The 15,305-nt window shown below is 47.5% G+C and overlaps 7 protein-coding genes across 7 annotated transcripts in view; 5 read left to right on the top strand and 2 right to left on the bottom strand.

Moving 5' to 3' along the window:
• Positions 1-928: 928 nt before the first annotated feature.
• Positions 929-1,570, top strand: MCYG_04246 (uncharacterized protein; the record flags this gene model as incomplete). The annotated part of the gene is made up of 1 exon (XM_002846463.1): positions 929-1,570. The coding sequence occupies one exon, from the start codon at positions 929-931 to the stop codon at positions 1,568-1,570; it is 642 nt and encodes a 213-aa protein (XP_002846509.1).
• Positions 1,571-1,906: 336 nt separating this feature from the next.
• On the top strand, positions 1,907-3,060 carry MCYG_04245 (endoplasmic reticulum protein; the record flags this gene model as incomplete). The annotated part of the gene is made up of 4 exons (XM_002846462.1): positions 1,907-1,974; positions 2,055-2,072; positions 2,223-2,446; positions 2,504-3,060. The coding sequence occupies 4 exons, from the start codon at positions 1,907-1,909 to the stop codon at positions 3,058-3,060; spliced, it is 867 nt and encodes a 288-aa protein (XP_002846508.1).
• A 1,089-nt stretch (positions 3,061-4,149) lies between these two features.
• On the top strand, positions 4,150-5,505 carry MCYG_04244 (solute carrier family 25 member 38; the record flags this gene model as incomplete). The annotated part of the gene is made up of 3 exons (XM_002846461.1): positions 4,150-4,362; positions 4,410-4,707; positions 4,766-5,505. The coding sequence occupies 3 exons, from the start codon at positions 4,150-4,152 to the stop codon at positions 5,503-5,505; spliced, it is 1,251 nt and encodes a 416-aa protein (XP_002846507.1).
• A 673-nt stretch (positions 5,506-6,178) lies between these two features.
• MCYG_04243 (conserved hypothetical protein) lies at positions 6,179-7,219 on the top strand (the record flags this gene model as incomplete). The annotated part of the gene is made up of 2 exons (XM_002846460.1): positions 6,179-6,405; positions 6,466-7,219. 2 exons carry the CDS (start codon positions 6,179-6,181, stop codon positions 7,217-7,219), a joined length of 981 nt encoding a protein of 326 aa, XP_002846506.1.
• A 952-nt stretch (positions 7,220-8,171) lies between these two features.
• Positions 8,172-9,174, bottom strand: MCYG_04242 (intermembrane space import and assembly protein 40; the record flags this gene model as incomplete). Its single annotated transcript, XM_002846459.1, has 3 exons — positions 8,172-8,424; positions 8,496-8,901; positions 8,967-9,174. The coding sequence occupies 3 exons, from the start codon at positions 9,172-9,174 to the stop codon at positions 8,172-8,174; spliced, it is 867 nt and encodes a 288-aa protein (XP_002846505.1).
• A 312-nt stretch (positions 9,175-9,486) lies between these two features.
• On the top strand, positions 9,487-10,675 carry MCYG_04241 (thiamin pyrophosphokinase 1; the record flags this gene model as incomplete). The annotated part of the gene is made up of 5 exons (XM_002846458.1): positions 9,487-9,601; positions 9,696-9,775; positions 9,866-10,280; positions 10,371-10,552; positions 10,580-10,675. 5 exons carry the CDS (start codon positions 9,487-9,489, stop codon positions 10,673-10,675), a joined length of 888 nt encoding a protein of 295 aa, XP_002846504.1.
• Positions 10,676-12,705: 2,030 nt separating this feature from the next.
• Positions 12,706-15,305, bottom strand: part of MCYG_04240 (nonsense-mediated mRNA decay protein 2) — a gene marked incomplete at both ends in the record, with an annotated part of 4,034 nt that continues 1,434 nt past the window's right edge. The window contains 5 exons of the mRNA XM_002846457.1: positions 12,706-13,029; positions 13,095-13,403; positions 13,461-13,738; positions 14,019-14,310; positions 14,368-15,263. Of these exons, the coding sequence (XP_002846503.1) occupies positions 12,706-13,029; positions 13,095-13,403; positions 13,461-13,738; positions 14,019-14,310; positions 14,368-15,263 (2,099 nt within the window). The remainder of the gene's footprint in view (positions 13,030-13,094; positions 13,404-13,460; positions 13,739-14,018; positions 14,311-14,367; positions 15,264-15,305) is intronic.

Genomic DNA, 15,305 nt, shown 5'->3' with positions numbered 1-15,305 from the left:
CTCCCTTCACCTTCCATGCTACGTATCAGTACCGTCCAGTCCAGACACTGTGCTTCTTTTGTCCCTTTCTTTTTTTTACTCTTTTACCATCCTCTCCCGCTCACTCAGTCTCCTTCCTTTCTCCTTTGAATTAATGGATCTAGCGCTCTCCCGAGATACTCTTTTTTTTACCCTTTGACTTGCGTCCCGAAATACCACGCCCATGGCCGACTTCTACACAATACACCACCACTCTCACATTCATTCAATTCCCCCTTTACTTTTATTATTTGTTTTTGTTTTTTGTATTCCTCCGTACTCGTCTTTTTTTTTATTTTAATGAATTCAATATCCGTTACCCCCCGAGTCTACTACTAACCCTCGCCCTTTGCCATCAATACCACGCAGCGCAACAAAACCGCAAGTTGAAGCTGCCGATTCTGGTTTGGAAGAGAGAGAAAGAAAGAATTTGAATTAAGGAATGAACCCCTTTACGGCGGCGATTGGGAAGCAGGATCAGGAGCAATACAAGGGATGGATTGGGCATGATAGGATAGCACGGCTGAGGAGGCAGATTCACGATCACTTCTTCTCTCTCCTTTTTATTATATCTCTTTCTTTTCTTTCTCCTTTACCCTCGAACAGACTAATTAATTCTTCTTTCATGTCCTGTTTTTGTCGTTTTTTATATCCCTTGACTTCTTGTCATGTATTAGCCCCAAGTTGTTGTATGCTGGTGAGATAAGTTAGAAACCCGGTACCCTCTACGTCTATATTCTACTCTTCTCCGTAGTCACTCTTGTGTTATCGGGTTCGGTCGATGGTCTATCACTCTAGCAACGGCTGTCTATATCATTCACCGCTTAGCCTATAGTACATATAATAGCCAACTCGCCATGCACCAGTGATATATATATGCATATATGCGTGTGCGTATCTGATATATCCCATGTGCCGCCTGATATCCCACGAACGCTTCCTCTCCTGCAACCACACCGTCCTCTGCCATCTCAAACACCCTCTGCAACGCTGCCATGCCCCCGACGGCCACCGATTCCGCAACCCAGACCCCAGGGGCGAACCGAACCGCGCACCAAGCCGATCCTGCGCAGAAGAGCACTGGGTGAGCGCCACCATCGACACGACAGGGTACTGTCCCTCCTGCACGGAGCAGCAAGAGTACAAACGCCGTCTCCTCGAGCGATTCAGCGAGGACACAGACGGCCACGACGGCGCCGGTGCTTCTGCCGGGGGGACGGTGAAGACGTATGCGTGCGGCCACCAGCGAGTCCTGCTCTGGGCCGGTGAACTACAGGACTGCTTTGAGAGCAGGCACAAGACACGGGCGAGGATGCATCGTGTTTCCGACGTTGTGCACCGGACGGATAACAGTAGCACGCGAGACCCGCCCTCGTATGAAGAGGGCGTCTTCTCGTGGCGACGGTGGGAAGAGCTGCCGCTGAGCTGCGAGGAGAGCGTCGACGAGTGTCCTGAGTGTCGACGGCGAGCTTGTCTGGCTGCTGAGCTGCTTCATCGTGGCCTCAGGAGGCGCAAACCTCTTGGGTTGTCTTTAATCGTTGGTAGAAGTTGAATAGAATGAGTGTAAAAAATATATAGAAATGCGGGATGGAAGCCCTAAATGGAGCCGAAGTCGAGATACCCAAAGATACTTCTAAATACATATAAATTTGTATAGCCATAGAGGTATCTTTGAGTATCTCGACTTCTAACCTGAACATGCCACAAAAAGTGCCACGACTTTGCAACTTCAACGTCGACAACTTTCTCTCTTCTTCCTTGCAGACACTGAAAAAGTTGCAAACTTGAACTTGATCGCTTGGATTCTCTCGTCGTCTCTCTGTATATCTTCTCTTCTTCTTCTTTGCCTTCTCTTATCCTCTCTCTTGTTAGCTGCTTGAATACAATAATGGCTCCTCCCCCGCCCGCTACCCTGCCGTTGGCAGAGCGGCTCAAGATGCTGGCCCAGACACTACAGTATGCGCCCTTCTTCTGCTGTCTTTTCTAGGGTACTTCTACCTTGAGGCGTGTGAACAGGTTGCTGACGGTGTCGATAGGTTCGCCTGGTTTATAGGGTACGTCGTTTGCTGCTTGTCATGGAAGCTCAGCTGTGATCCTGCACACCGCAACGATCCCACGGAGAGAACGGACGATAGATCTGGCTATACTCTGGGAGAATTTTTTGCACGACGATAGATGGTATAGCTGTAGCTAACTCCGTGTAGTCATTTTACGTTGATTCTGGCGGTGTTCCGCTACGTCCTGGCCTGCGTCACGTTTAGGACCTACACCACCTTCGCCCAGGCATCGTACCGTTTCGCCTTCGTTGCGGCGGCCGCTACCTACGGAATTGTCGTCTACAAGGGATACGTCGCCCGTGGCCGTCTGGGAGGAAACATTCCAAATGATATCATAAAGCTGGCTGGAGACGAGAACGTACAGTATCTCGGTACGTGTATTCGTACACCGTCAGCCTGGCGCTAAACACTAATGAAAAATGATCTAGGAATGGCCCTTGTATGGCTGTGTTCGCGACAGCTGCTTTTCGCTCTGCTTCCGTTCGCCATCTACTCGTTCTTCCACGTCGCCACATATACCCGAACATACCTGATCCCCACCTTCCAGCCTTCTCCCGATGCTGGCCCGGCCTCCCCCTCCGGCAGACCAGCAGCCGGCAAGTCGTCTCCCCTCGCCGACAAGATCGGCCGCTTCGTCAAAACCTACTATGACACCAGCATGGCCATGGTCGCCGCTCTCGAGCTATCCCTCTTGATCCGCCTGATTTTCACCGCCCTCACCTTCTCCAGCGGTAGCTGGCTCCTGCTCGTCATTTACTTCTGGTTCTTCCGCTCCCGCTACACCCAGAGCTCCTTTGTCCAGGCCGTCGTCGTCCACTCGACGGCCAGAATTGACGCCACGCTTTCTCACCAGAGTACCCCTCCGGCCGTCCGTCAGGGATGGGAGGTTGTCAAGAACGCAGTCCGAAAGCTGTACAACGTCACTGATCTCAAGCCGTACCTTGCTCGTTTCCAGCAGCAGGCTCCCGGCAAGAAGCCGCAGTAGAGGCATACCATGGCACTGACGACCCGGAACGGAGGTTTTCTCAGTGTCGGATGAGCGGGGAATTATCATGACTAGTTCCCCAGCCACTGAAGCTTATTCTCACGCATCAGGCAAATTGAGCATAGCAGCAGCTCTATTCCACCCTGACAAACCTCCACACGTTAATCTAAATCTACAATTCAAACGACGTTACGTGAATCATAGCCCCCCCCCCACACACACACACACGAAAAAAAACAATCTGCCCTGGAGCGGCTATTTGGCCTGCTGAAACAGTCAATTAAAGGACAAATCATACAAGCATGGAGTATCGGTTTATCTGTGATTCTATCCTCGAAGAGACACTGGAAAGACGTGCATCTTCACTGCAAATCTGCAAATACCATCAACCCTATCTTCTTCTTCTCCCTCCATTTTTATGTCACCTAGCCTCGAAATGACAAAAAGAACATGGACATACCTGTGTACCTAATGCTAATGAAGAGGTGCCACGAGCTACTTTTTTGCCCTGTTGTCGTTTATGAATGCCTTTTATCAATGAAAATATATCTTGCCTTGCACCTCCATCTTATAACCATGCAGCAGCGGGTTTAACTGCCTACACCACCCGACCTCTACCCATCCTTCTCTTCCAAGGACGGAGAAAGCAGTCCATGCCTCTTGTATCTCCGACTCTTATCATAAAATCCTCCCCCTTAACGCCGATAAATCTAATATCAAAAATGTTTTCTCCGGTTTTTTATAGTACTGAAAATCGCTTCTCATTGGCCATCCTAGCTTAGTAATACGGATGATTAATCTTCCCTCCCGACGAATTTTCAACGGGCCAAAAAAAGATTTTTGAGAAAAAGTCGAAGTTTCTCAAGCGGTTTTCGAGGCTTTTGAATTCATTAAAGGTGCTGTTTCTTCTTCTTGTCTCTGTATAGATTTCGGTTATAGACGTTTGCTGTTGCGTATTGTTTCCTGCGGTACCGATACACCCGCGAAAAGCAAGGAATTGGAAGCTATACTCGTTGATATTATAGCGGGAAGACGAGGAGATAGACAGCTGAAGCTGCATATCTCAACGGCCACATATCCCGGGCGGCGATGAGTCTGGTGTCGCGAATGTCAGACTTCTTCGCGGCCTCAGACTCATCGACCCTTGCGTCTTCGTCTTCGGTTTCGTCTGGTGCGGACGGGAGCAGGCTTGTTGATGGAGGGATGGGACTGGGAGGGCTAAAGGGCGATGGCAGACTGAGGGTTGAGGAGAGGATACAAAGTCGGCATGGGGAGGAGGATGTTCGACCGCCGTATTTACATGTGGGTTACCAGCCGTGTTGGTTATTCCTCTGCTAATGGACTGATAGTGTATGCTTGCCGGTGGCATTGGCGGGACAAGCGGTGATATGCTGATGCATTCGCTGGATACGGTCAAGACGAGACAGCAGGGTGATCCGCATATTCCGCCCAAATACACCTCCATGTCTTCGTCGTATGCGACTATATTTCGACAAGAGGGCATTCGGAGAGGTCTATACGGTGGAGTGACGCCTGCGCTTTGTGGCTCGTTTCCGGGCACGGTTATATTTTTTGGTACATACGAGTATAGCAAGAGGTGGATGCTGGATGTGGGCGTAAATCCGTCAATAGCATATTTGGCCGGAGGTAGGATGCTATATCTTTGCCGTCTTGTCTTTCACTGGCTAACGCGGGTAAAAAAAAGGGTTTATTGCCGATTTTGCTGCCTCGTTCGTATATGTGCCGTCCGAAGTATTAAAAACACGACTACAGCTGCAGGGACGATATAACAATCCGTTCTTCAAGTCTGGATATAATTACAGATCCACTGCCGACGCATTCCGTACCATTCTCCGAACAGAAGGGTTCTTTGCCCTCTTCTCTGGCTTCAAGGCCACCCTCTTCCGTGACATGCCCTTCTCCGCGTTACAGTTTGCCTTTTACGAGCAGGAGCAGCAGCTGGCTAAGCGGTGGGTGGGACACAGAGATATCGGCTTCCAGCTGGAGGTCCTAACCGCTGCCACGGCCGGTGGTATGGCAGGTGTCATCACCTGTCCTCTCGACGTGGTCAAGACCCGAATACAGACACAGCAGAACCCCGATGCCGCGCCTACAACGAGGCCAACCGTCTCAGCCACCGGCGAAATACATAAACCAAGCCGTGTGCCAACAACATCCACCACACAAACACGATTCATCTCTACCTCATCTCCATCCACATCAACAGTCAAACCTGGTGCCGCCATCCTGGACACATCCTCGGTGCTAACGGGGCTAAAACTAATATATAAGACAGAAGGCGTGGCCGGTTGGTTCAGGGGCGTAGGCCCTCGATTCCTCTGGACCAGTATCCAGAGCGGCACCATGCTGGTGCTCTACCAGTACTTCCTCAAGCAACTCGAGTCATATCGACAGCTGAGCGAGCTCCGAAGCACATCGATATGAGCAGCTCCACACTCTACACACCCTCTATATCTGAACTGCAATACACTTGCACGAAAAGTCCACTCGACAGGGGACGGTGTCTGGCGTTTTTTTTTTTTTTTTTGGGGGGGGGGCGTCGATAAATAGATCTAATGCCTGGGTTTGCATCTGCTGGCTGTATATTCGAAAGAAGACATCTGTACGATACACTAATACATGTCATGAAGACTTCCTCTTTATCCTCTCTGTCTTCTTTATCCTCATCGTCCTTTGTATCAGGCTGTCCCAATCGGGCACTAGTGATGGCAAAAACACGCTAAGGACATAGAAAATGTAAACAAGAAAACAACGTCAACACCCCCACGGAACAACATTTACTTAACACTACGGCTTGCACCTTCAGCCCAGCTTTTTACTGCCATATATATAGCCCACAGAGCTTCATAAACACGCTGGAACGAGTCGCATACTTCTCGCGATCCTGTCGACACCAAAATATAATATATATATATATCGCTGCACCATGTCGGCTGCTTTACCCTACCTCCGCGCGCTCCGTAAGAGCGATCTCATCGTTCTGGCCGAGCTATCGGACCTGAAGGAGTACGTTTTAACCTGTCTGACGATGGCTTGATGCTGGGACTGCTCTTTTCTGACACTCTCTGACGCTGGTTGTACCGTTAGTTTCGGTGACATGAAGAAGACCGAGCTGGAAGCCGCTCTCGATAGCCATCTCTCGCAGAACAAAGATCGCCTCTCTCACGAAGCAAAGCTGGGCGACTACTACGAGAGGCTGTCGAGACCGCCGCGTGGGTCGCCTATTAAAAAGGAACCAAAGGCAGAGGTCTCCTCGCTGGACGGCTCGGTGAAGCGGTCCACGCGTAGACGATCTGTCAAGCCAAAGCAAGAGGTCGAGGCAACGTACGCGTTCAAGTGTTTAGCTCTCGTTGGTATGTCATAACTAACCCGGCGCATGTACAGAGATGACTCGGATGAGGAGGCTTCGGAAAAGTCTTCTCCATCTCCCCAGGTGGCTGTTCCAGCTGTTACGCAGACTCCATCGCGTCCTGCAATTAAGTTCCCTTCGTTGCCACCATCTCCAGCCGTGGTTACGGACGCGATTGACAGACAGACCACCAGAGTCCGCCAATCTATATCGGAGGCATGGGACCAGTCTGGCATGACAGAGCGAACTCACACTCTGCGTTCATCGCTGAGTAGCGTCAACTCCATCCAGTTTCTCATCCTCGCTCTCGAATTGTTCGGCATGCTAAAGGATGTTTTGCCGTGGATAAACGTTACCATCCCAGCCATCAAGAGCTTGAACACGCCCATGACTACCATAAAAGCTCCAGACATGTTCGCCACCTTGTCTCCATCTTTCTTGTCTCCCTTCTTGCTCTGGGTCACCACGAGCATTATCCTGCCTTCGATTGCCGCGTACTTCTTCAACATCAACCTCAAAATGAGCCAGTCTCATTCTACCTCACGTCGAGTATCTGCGTCTTCCGCACAGGACACGAGCAAGACATGCGGTGACCAGCTGGTATTCAACGTATCAAAGGCACTAATCGCCTCTTTTGTGTATGGCCACGGTTTCAACTTCTGGGACCTGTTCAGCAAGTCCTCTCTCCAGAGAGTCTCTGATGCTGTCCCGGGCGGCCTACAAGGCTTGCTGACCGGCTCGGCCATCTGCACACTAGGAAGCCTCTATGAGGCCATCTTGAGAAAGTAGGAAACGGAAACCCCGGTTAGAGACACTTCATCTCTATGCATCACTAAATACGATTGGATTTCTGGTCAAATCAAGGCTGCTAGATCACCCTTTTCGACAGTCGCTAGAGATACGGTAGATGCAATGCTTGGATCGTCTTTGTTCTTTTTTCATACTCACGGCGCCCTTTATGTTGGTTCTATCTGGTTATCGTGTTTGTCTTATCTTTCGCTTTACATGCTGGAAACGGACTGATTCGGTTTTCTCTTTTCCTCTATGTCTGTCTGTCTCCTCTTTTTCGAACTTGCTTGCCCCCATGTTACGCCTTCTCGGATAGAAGGAGGACGGCAGGACTATTGTTATATATATATATAATCCGTCTCCTTTTTATGTATCCTTTCCCTATTTCCCCATCTTACCCCATAGGTCGGTTCATTTATTGGCTGCGCTTTTTTGATTTATCGCTTTGGCTCGGTGTTGGCCTCCTTTTACATACTCTCTTCCTCTTACTGTCTCTTGGACTCATTGCTATGCCTCATTGTCTGTTTTATATGTAGATATGAGGAAAGGTAACTGGTAAGAGCTTAGAAAAGCTCTCTTAATACGTCTTGGAGTATGGCTCCAAGTTTTATATGGATCTCAACGGCGCTATTAAAGAGGCAGCATTCCAAAAAGTAATATTATAATACATGAACTTCTATTCGTTTCCACTCTTTTATATATCTAGTTGTACAGGTTGTTTCTTACACCTTCGTTGGTCTCTCTCCGTCTAGATAAGAAAAATCAAGGATAACTCTCACCCAGTGCGCTTGTGACGGGTCCTCTTCCACCATAAACGGGGATTCTGCAGAAGATATCTGGCGGGCCAAAAATACAAAAGTTTTTAAGATGGTCTTGCATGTTCTGAAGTCTCGACATTCTGCAGCGCTCCCGGTTTTCTAACTTGCCACCCTATAGCCGACGCAGCGGCTATTTACTCCTTAGAAGCGTTTGATTGAATGGCATCCAGCTCTTTTGTGATTGCTTCCTGGAGTTTGTCCTTGCCGGACTCAGGCTGGAGCTGTTCATTGGTAGTAGCAGGTGCGGAATCGGATCCTTCTGTTGAAGGCTTTTGCTCAGCTTCCTTCTCCGAAGCAATATGTTCATCTAGCTGTGCATCGACTTCTTCGTCGTCGAGCTCATTGCCGTATATATCGGGATGTTGTCGGAAGCAATCCTGCATGGCCCTAAATGGAGAAAACAAAAATGGCCTGGTTATTGCCGTGTTCCAAGGGGTTGTAGTTCGTTAGATACATACTTGAATTTATCGATGCAGTCCATTCCCTTTGGTTCTTCCTGAGAGTATACGAAGCATGAGAAAGCGGCTCTGAAGTCTTCTCCGCAGGGTCCGTGTGCCATGCCACCTAGGCAAGGGCAGTCCCAGTTGATTTCTCCAGTTTCGGGGTTGAACGCAGCTTCTTGGCCCTCATGGCCTTCTCCCTGCTCGGAATCACCCGTAGCCACTGGCGACTGCTCACCCCCCGTTGGAGAAGCACCGGTCTCAGCTGAGGCAGCTATCGATGTCTCATCGGACGGTGTTTTCTTGGGTTCCGAAAGTGGAGGAGTTGGTCGCGCTTTTGGCTTCCTCGCGGCTTCTAAAGACTCAATTGTAGGCGAGACGACTGTATCTTGCAGATTCGAAGGGGATACAGTTTTATTTACGACTTAATGGCACATCAATGTCAGTTCAGCCATCATCTCTGTAAGGCCGGATTGAGCTGGTACTTACGAGGTGGTTCCTCAGCGAATATAGGGCTTGTGTTATAGTAGTAAACGGCACCGACGGCAAGACCCCATCTCACCACTGTACTTCTCCATCCTTGCTTCTTCTGTACTGGCGATGATGCGTCGCTAATCCATCTCCGGCTTTGCGCAAATCGCAATTGTTGTGTAGCTGGTGTACCACGGAGCAATGTTCTCGACGCGGATCGGAACATGATGAAAGGAGGAAAAGGAAAGAGATCGATCTAACTGTTTAGAAACGAAAATGTCAAGAATGAAATGAATTCATTGAACTCGAACAAAGTGAGTGACCCGATTGAATATCTTTCTCTTCTCTTCTTCATCTCTTCGAGATTGTTAATCAAGGACGAAAATTGGTGATTATGTAATATTATCGGATAAATTTGCGCCGGAGAACCCGAGATCCCGTTTAGGCAATATCAAACATCACTGAATTGTTAAAACATGAGATACTCCGACTTTTGATATTCTTTAGTCGTGAGATGAGAGGGTGATTTTCAGACAATATGCAGTGGCATCCTGCTCAGTTTTTCAACGACTATGCTCCACCGGTTCCGTTCGCCCTGCTGATCCTTAACCAACCTATCAATAAGAATGCGTTCAGGCTTCTAAAGAGACATGGTGCGACAATAGGAGATATCCTCCCAAGATTAAAGGCTTGGAGTCACGATCTATACAAGTCGAAATCGACGAAGAGACTAACCGGACTGAACAGCATGCTTTATTATATGCGCTGATGGCGGGGCAAATCACTACTACAACAATATGAAGAGCATCGGCTTAGAGGGCACAGAGGTATGAATTCCTCCAGTGACCATACCATTTTATACACTATAATTTCTCTTGCCATGCATTATATGTACCGATATCTAACTAGCTGGGTAGCTTCCAAATGTTATTGTTGGGGATCTTGATTCTATCCACCTGGATGTTCTACGGCATTATGAAAGCCTCGGTGTAAAAGTCGTTAAAAACCCGGACCAATATTCGACGGACTTTATGAAGTGTCTTAGTTACCTTGCAGGTAATTGCAAGGATATTCTCAACACTGTCAAGCAGCAAGGCCGTGGTGACTCCGGTAGCTGTTTTAAATCCGAGGCCGGAGATCTAGATGTGGTTATTTTTGGTGGTTTAGGCGGCCGCGTAGATCAAGGTTTTGCGCAGATTCACCATTTATATTGTGCAACTCCATCAGCCTCCGAGCAGATTATAAGGCCGAATGGGGAAACATACCTGGTATCGGAAGAAAGCATCTCATTCTTTCTGCACCAGGGGAAGAATACGATATTCACTCCTGGAGGTTCGTCTTTTAAAAAAGAAAAGGGCAACAGAGCCGAGACTAAAAGCCCAAATAACATGTGCAGCCAGCTTTGTTTCTCAGAAAATATAGGAATTATACCCATTGGTGGGCCCTCCCTGATATCTACTCAAGGCCTAGAATGGGATGTGATAAATTGGAAAACAGAATTTGGCGGTCGGTTGAGCACGAGCAACCATATAAGAGCTGAATCAGTTGAGGTCGAGACCTCGATTCCTGTGCTCTTCACCGTGGAATTGGCGCCTTACTTGAAGGTAAATGCATCAAGTGGCTTGCTATAGTATTTGCAAATTATTTTCATCATGGGCCTTCCCTTTGATGGCTCTATTGGCGGGATTATCTTCAGCCTTGAGGTTGCAATAATCTCGCAGCGATGACTGTCGGCATATTTATTTCGCCTTATTTTCTATTGCAGCTGAATTCGAAGCTCGGGTTCGATCTTTAGTGGTCTCTGTTATTGATGCCCGATAAATGACCGGTTATCTGGCGTACCATCGGAGCTTACTATATTACCAATACACACTCATCAGCGTTTTATCTATCGGACTAAGGATAGAGTCATGGAACGAATTTTTTTGCCTCAGCGAAACTCGTGAATGCGGAGGAACGAAAAACAACGAGATCGGCACAGTTTGTTTATTAACGTGATGTTGCTTGTTGGTGTCTGGTCGTAGCATATAATGCGGCTTGACCTGTGTGGGACTTCTGGACAAACAACCAAACACTTGTTGACTTCACAATGTTACTGAAAGCTCTTCCTTACGAGATATACAATATACCTCGGAATTATACCCTATGTATGTACCTGCTGCTTTGCTTGATAGGTGTTGCGCTAACGATAAGGCAGATCAATTCATTCTCCACCTGGGCTAGCTAAGCCTGATATGCCCACGAATTCATTCGATGACAACGCCCGCCTTTATAAATGCGTTATTCTCATATTCCGCTCCACGACGAGCTAGAATATGGCTTGCTTTGGTGGTATATCTCAAAATCCGCATGGCCAGTCCACATTCGTTAAGAAATTAGTTACTAGAGGTGTCAATCAGCGTTATGATTTGTACAGAATACCTGTTGAATACTCAGCAAAGATCTATACGATTTCCTCCCATAAATTGATGCTGATATATGGTCTAATCCCTGCTCCGTAAAGGATGGACTGCGGGTTGCATGTACCCTACCAATCCGGTTTTCGAACATTTGGCCCCTCTCAACTTATCCACGCCCAACACCCATTAAACTCCAACCCTAACATACGTTGTATACGACTTGACCTTCCAAAATAGCTATTTATTTCTGGAATTGCTTTCATCACAGACGTTATTGTGATACCTAATATTCTAACGGTGTGCCGAGAGCGACTTAAAACTCTTAAATATATCCGTGGCCTGCCCTCTCGATAACAAAAACAATTTCTGAATCTGGAAATCCAATTGCGATTTATATCCTGGAGGTGTTATTTTGTAGATGTTCATATGGATACCTAGGCATTGGCCTTTTGATCGCCGCTCTCAAGAGCTTTCCCCTATCACTTCTCCGGTGTAATGGCCTTCCGGTGCGCCCGTACCAGACAGGCAGGAGGCTAATTTATACCTTTCTCAACTAGTTGCATGGCTACATGTATGACAGGTATTCTATCTTGCTTTATTGTTATTTTCTAACACAATTCAGCCAGACCGCAAACTAATTCCCAAGAACTTGTCTGCACACCTGGAGATGACTTAATTATTGCATTTAAGAAGCCAGACGATAGTGTACCATGAATTAGGCCACAAAACGAGGAAGAACGAAATATAAACGAGGTATGATGTGGGTTGCGTTGCTCAATCTTGTAGTATTGCCATAGCAGCACTCGCGCCCTCTTCTCCTCGTGAACCACCATCCTTAACACTCTATCATAAGGTCATAAGGAACGGGTGCGCTTGCGATTTTGACGACACATCAACTGATGTAGATATCTGATCGGATGCATCAATAAATATCCCTCACAGCCTCGACAGTTTACTCAGCCGAAGGCCAAGGCCCTCATAGCCTTACATCGTTTTGTTTCCCCCAAAGCCAGGCCTGGTTTATTTGTCGATGCGGGTGCGGATGATAAAGTCATACTGAGGTCGGCATACGTGAAGGGCGAGAAACTAAGTTAATAGGGTCCTAAGCTCGATTCTCGATTCCTAGATATGGATAGGGGTAGTTATATTTCGTAACGGTTATCTGGAAAGTATTTCAAGTCCTATAAAGAAATTTCAATGAACGAAGGGCCTCTCAGGCCCAACGTACAATGAGTGGTGAAATGATTAGCAAATGCTGCCGGCCAAAAATTTCACTGTCATATGTTCGGGTATTTTCTTGCTTGGTTGGGGTGTGATATAATCTGCCTGGTTCAGATGGTGCGTCAAGGGCGAATTCGTTAATCGTACCAGTCAACATCACTCAGCTGTAATTTGCGAGCACGGAATCCACCACGAGCGTTCTTATCGTTTCTTTGGTCGCGGTGGGAAGAAGGTCGTTTGTCGGAACCTTTAATTGAGCCTTTAGCATTGGGGTTCTTCTGGAGAATAGAGAGATGGGTTGAGGAAGTGTTGGTATCACCATCATTGCTGTCATTGTCATCACCAAGATCATAGTTCAATACTAAGTTTTTGATACGCTGCTGTTCTTCACGCTCGGCTTGCTGTTGGGATTTCATTGCAACTGCAAAACTAGAGTCCGAAGGGAGGTCGATGGTGCGTGTCTAAACATATAATGATTATTAACACATCCTTGATTATAAGAATTATATGTAGACGTATAACATACCTGCTGGCGATTTCCTCGCTTGGTCATAAGAGAAAATGGCATGGTGTTAGAAGGAATCATGGCGGGTTCCTTGGGTTCCTCTGCTAGCGCAGTATCGCGCGGGTTTGCACGTCTCATGGGCAAGGGAACGTCGAACATCGTCTTACGTTCGAATTTTCGTGATTCTACACTCTCGGAAACCATTTTTTCAAAGGCCCTGTCAAACTCAGCTTCGGCTTCAGGATCACGTTCTTCTTCCTGCCGAGAAACGAAGATTTGCTCTTCTTCCGACTCTGATTCGTCCTCATCATCGGGCTCATTGGCAGTAATCTGGACAGAGGTTAGTAGTTAGTAAACGTAGATGGGAACAATCCGGGTAGTAAGTACCTCTGCTTCATCCGTGGACTCTTCCTCGACATCAGGGGCCCCATCGTCTTCGATATCATCATCAGACGATGAGCTTTCTGCTTCTTCTTCTGGGTCTGGAGCCTTGTCAGTTTCATGCACCTGGTAGTTTTGTGCAACCGCTTCTGCAAACAGTTTGGTAGCCTCCGTAAAGTCTGCGGCGAATTTCCACTGAGGGCGAGTCAGGGCAAACGTGTCTTGAATGACGAAGTCGACATCCATGGGAATGGGATCCTTGGTGTGTAGATAGTACTTGAATCCTGTTAGTTAGAATAGGCTTTTAGAATCAAAGTTAAACATCTCGCATTTATGTACCTGGAAAAATGTTAGGAAGAAGTCAAGCTTCTTTTTTGCACTTCCACGGTCGAAGCAGATGCCGCACGTATCTAGTATGGTGCATACTAGACGAATACGGAAATAGTCGTCTGGCATATCAAGTGGATTTATTTTCCCCGGGGAGGGTGTGCCGCCCTCTGATTCAAGGCATTAGTAAAGCATGAAAGGGGTAATCATAAACTCGTAGAGAGCCAACTGGCTTACCATGTCCGTAAGTAACAATGCGATATAGCGTATCAAAAATCACTGGCGAATCAACCATCTTGTAATTATAAAGCTCTCCCAGGTACTTGACCTCTGAAATGCGGGATTGATTGAACTTGAAATCATTGTTCTCTAGTCCAATAGTGATTCTTTCAAGCACGTTGTCGATAACACTAATCACAAACGGCTGGTGGTAGCGGTATAGTGCGCTAATAATGATTGCAAGTAGATGAATGTTTCCATACTTGATTTTCCCAGGTTTGCTAAATATGCCTTCGAGAATACGGACCACCTAAGTTCTGGTTAGTAAACGAAGGATGAGATAAAAGTCGATACAACACATGCTTACCTCTGGCTCTTCCCAGTGTAGCTTTCGAATAGACTTCAGAACCTTGGTATAGTTCCGCTTGTTCATATCCAAATACACCAGCTTTCGAATATACAGTTCCATTGGTGTGCGTTCCTTCTGTTGAATAGCTGGCCTCGGTGGAGGGTCGACGTAGTACATGGCATTTTCAATAATCATTCGTTCTTGTTGCCCTAGGTGCTGCGCAGATTTCTTCCGTCCAAGCGTTTCCAAGAACGATGCCATTCTAGGAGCTGTCTCAGGGTTTCTCAACAGGTATCGACCGCAGTTCTCCAGCAGGTTGCCTATGATCTCAATATTCATCCTAGAAAATTCATCCAGGCTTACTTTAAAGCAGTGGAATATAACGTGTTCAGGAACGACGCCGAATTTCGTGAGCTCGGCCAGGTATCTGATATTGCTCGTGCGGACCTGCCCTAGAAACTCTTTTTGTTTGCGGCGTTGAAGACTGCGAAACTCATCATCCAGATACGCGATTAGCCCCTGGGGTACGTCGGGAAGATATTGGCCAAGCGTAGCTACAAGGCGTGCATACAGAGGCAGGAGATCAGAACGTCCTTTTGGCACCTCTTGAACAGCCTTGACGAGTCGGTTACGAGATGCCTTCGAATTCAAGAAGCAGAAATCCAGAGCTAGTTGATCAACGGCATCCTTATTTGCTAACTCGGGGAGCTTGGAGAGTAGTGCATCGACTTGAGCACCAACTGATTTGTTGGCTATAGTAGTAGCGGGCTCTTCGGGCTCACGGGAGTTAGAATCAGCTGGTTGAGAGTCAGTTTTGCTGGCTCCTTCTGGTCCAGATGCAATGCCATTTTGCCCTTCGTTGTCAGCTTTGCTTTTAGACTGATCGTCTCCGTCCGTTTTCTTCTTCTTCCCATCTTCAAGAAGCACTGCAGGAACTTTTCCCTTGAAATCGGCCA

Source organism: Microsporum canis, genomic scaffold, assembly GCF_000151145.1.
Source record: "Microsporum canis CBS 113480 supercont1.4 genomic scaffold, whole genome shotgun sequence".
NCBI classification, from domain to species: domain Eukaryota; kingdom Fungi; phylum Ascomycota; class Eurotiomycetes; order Onygenales; family Arthrodermataceae; genus Microsporum; species Microsporum canis.
The sequence above is the reverse complement of the archived record's forward strand: the minus strand, read 5'-3'. Positions and strand labels throughout refer to the sequence as shown.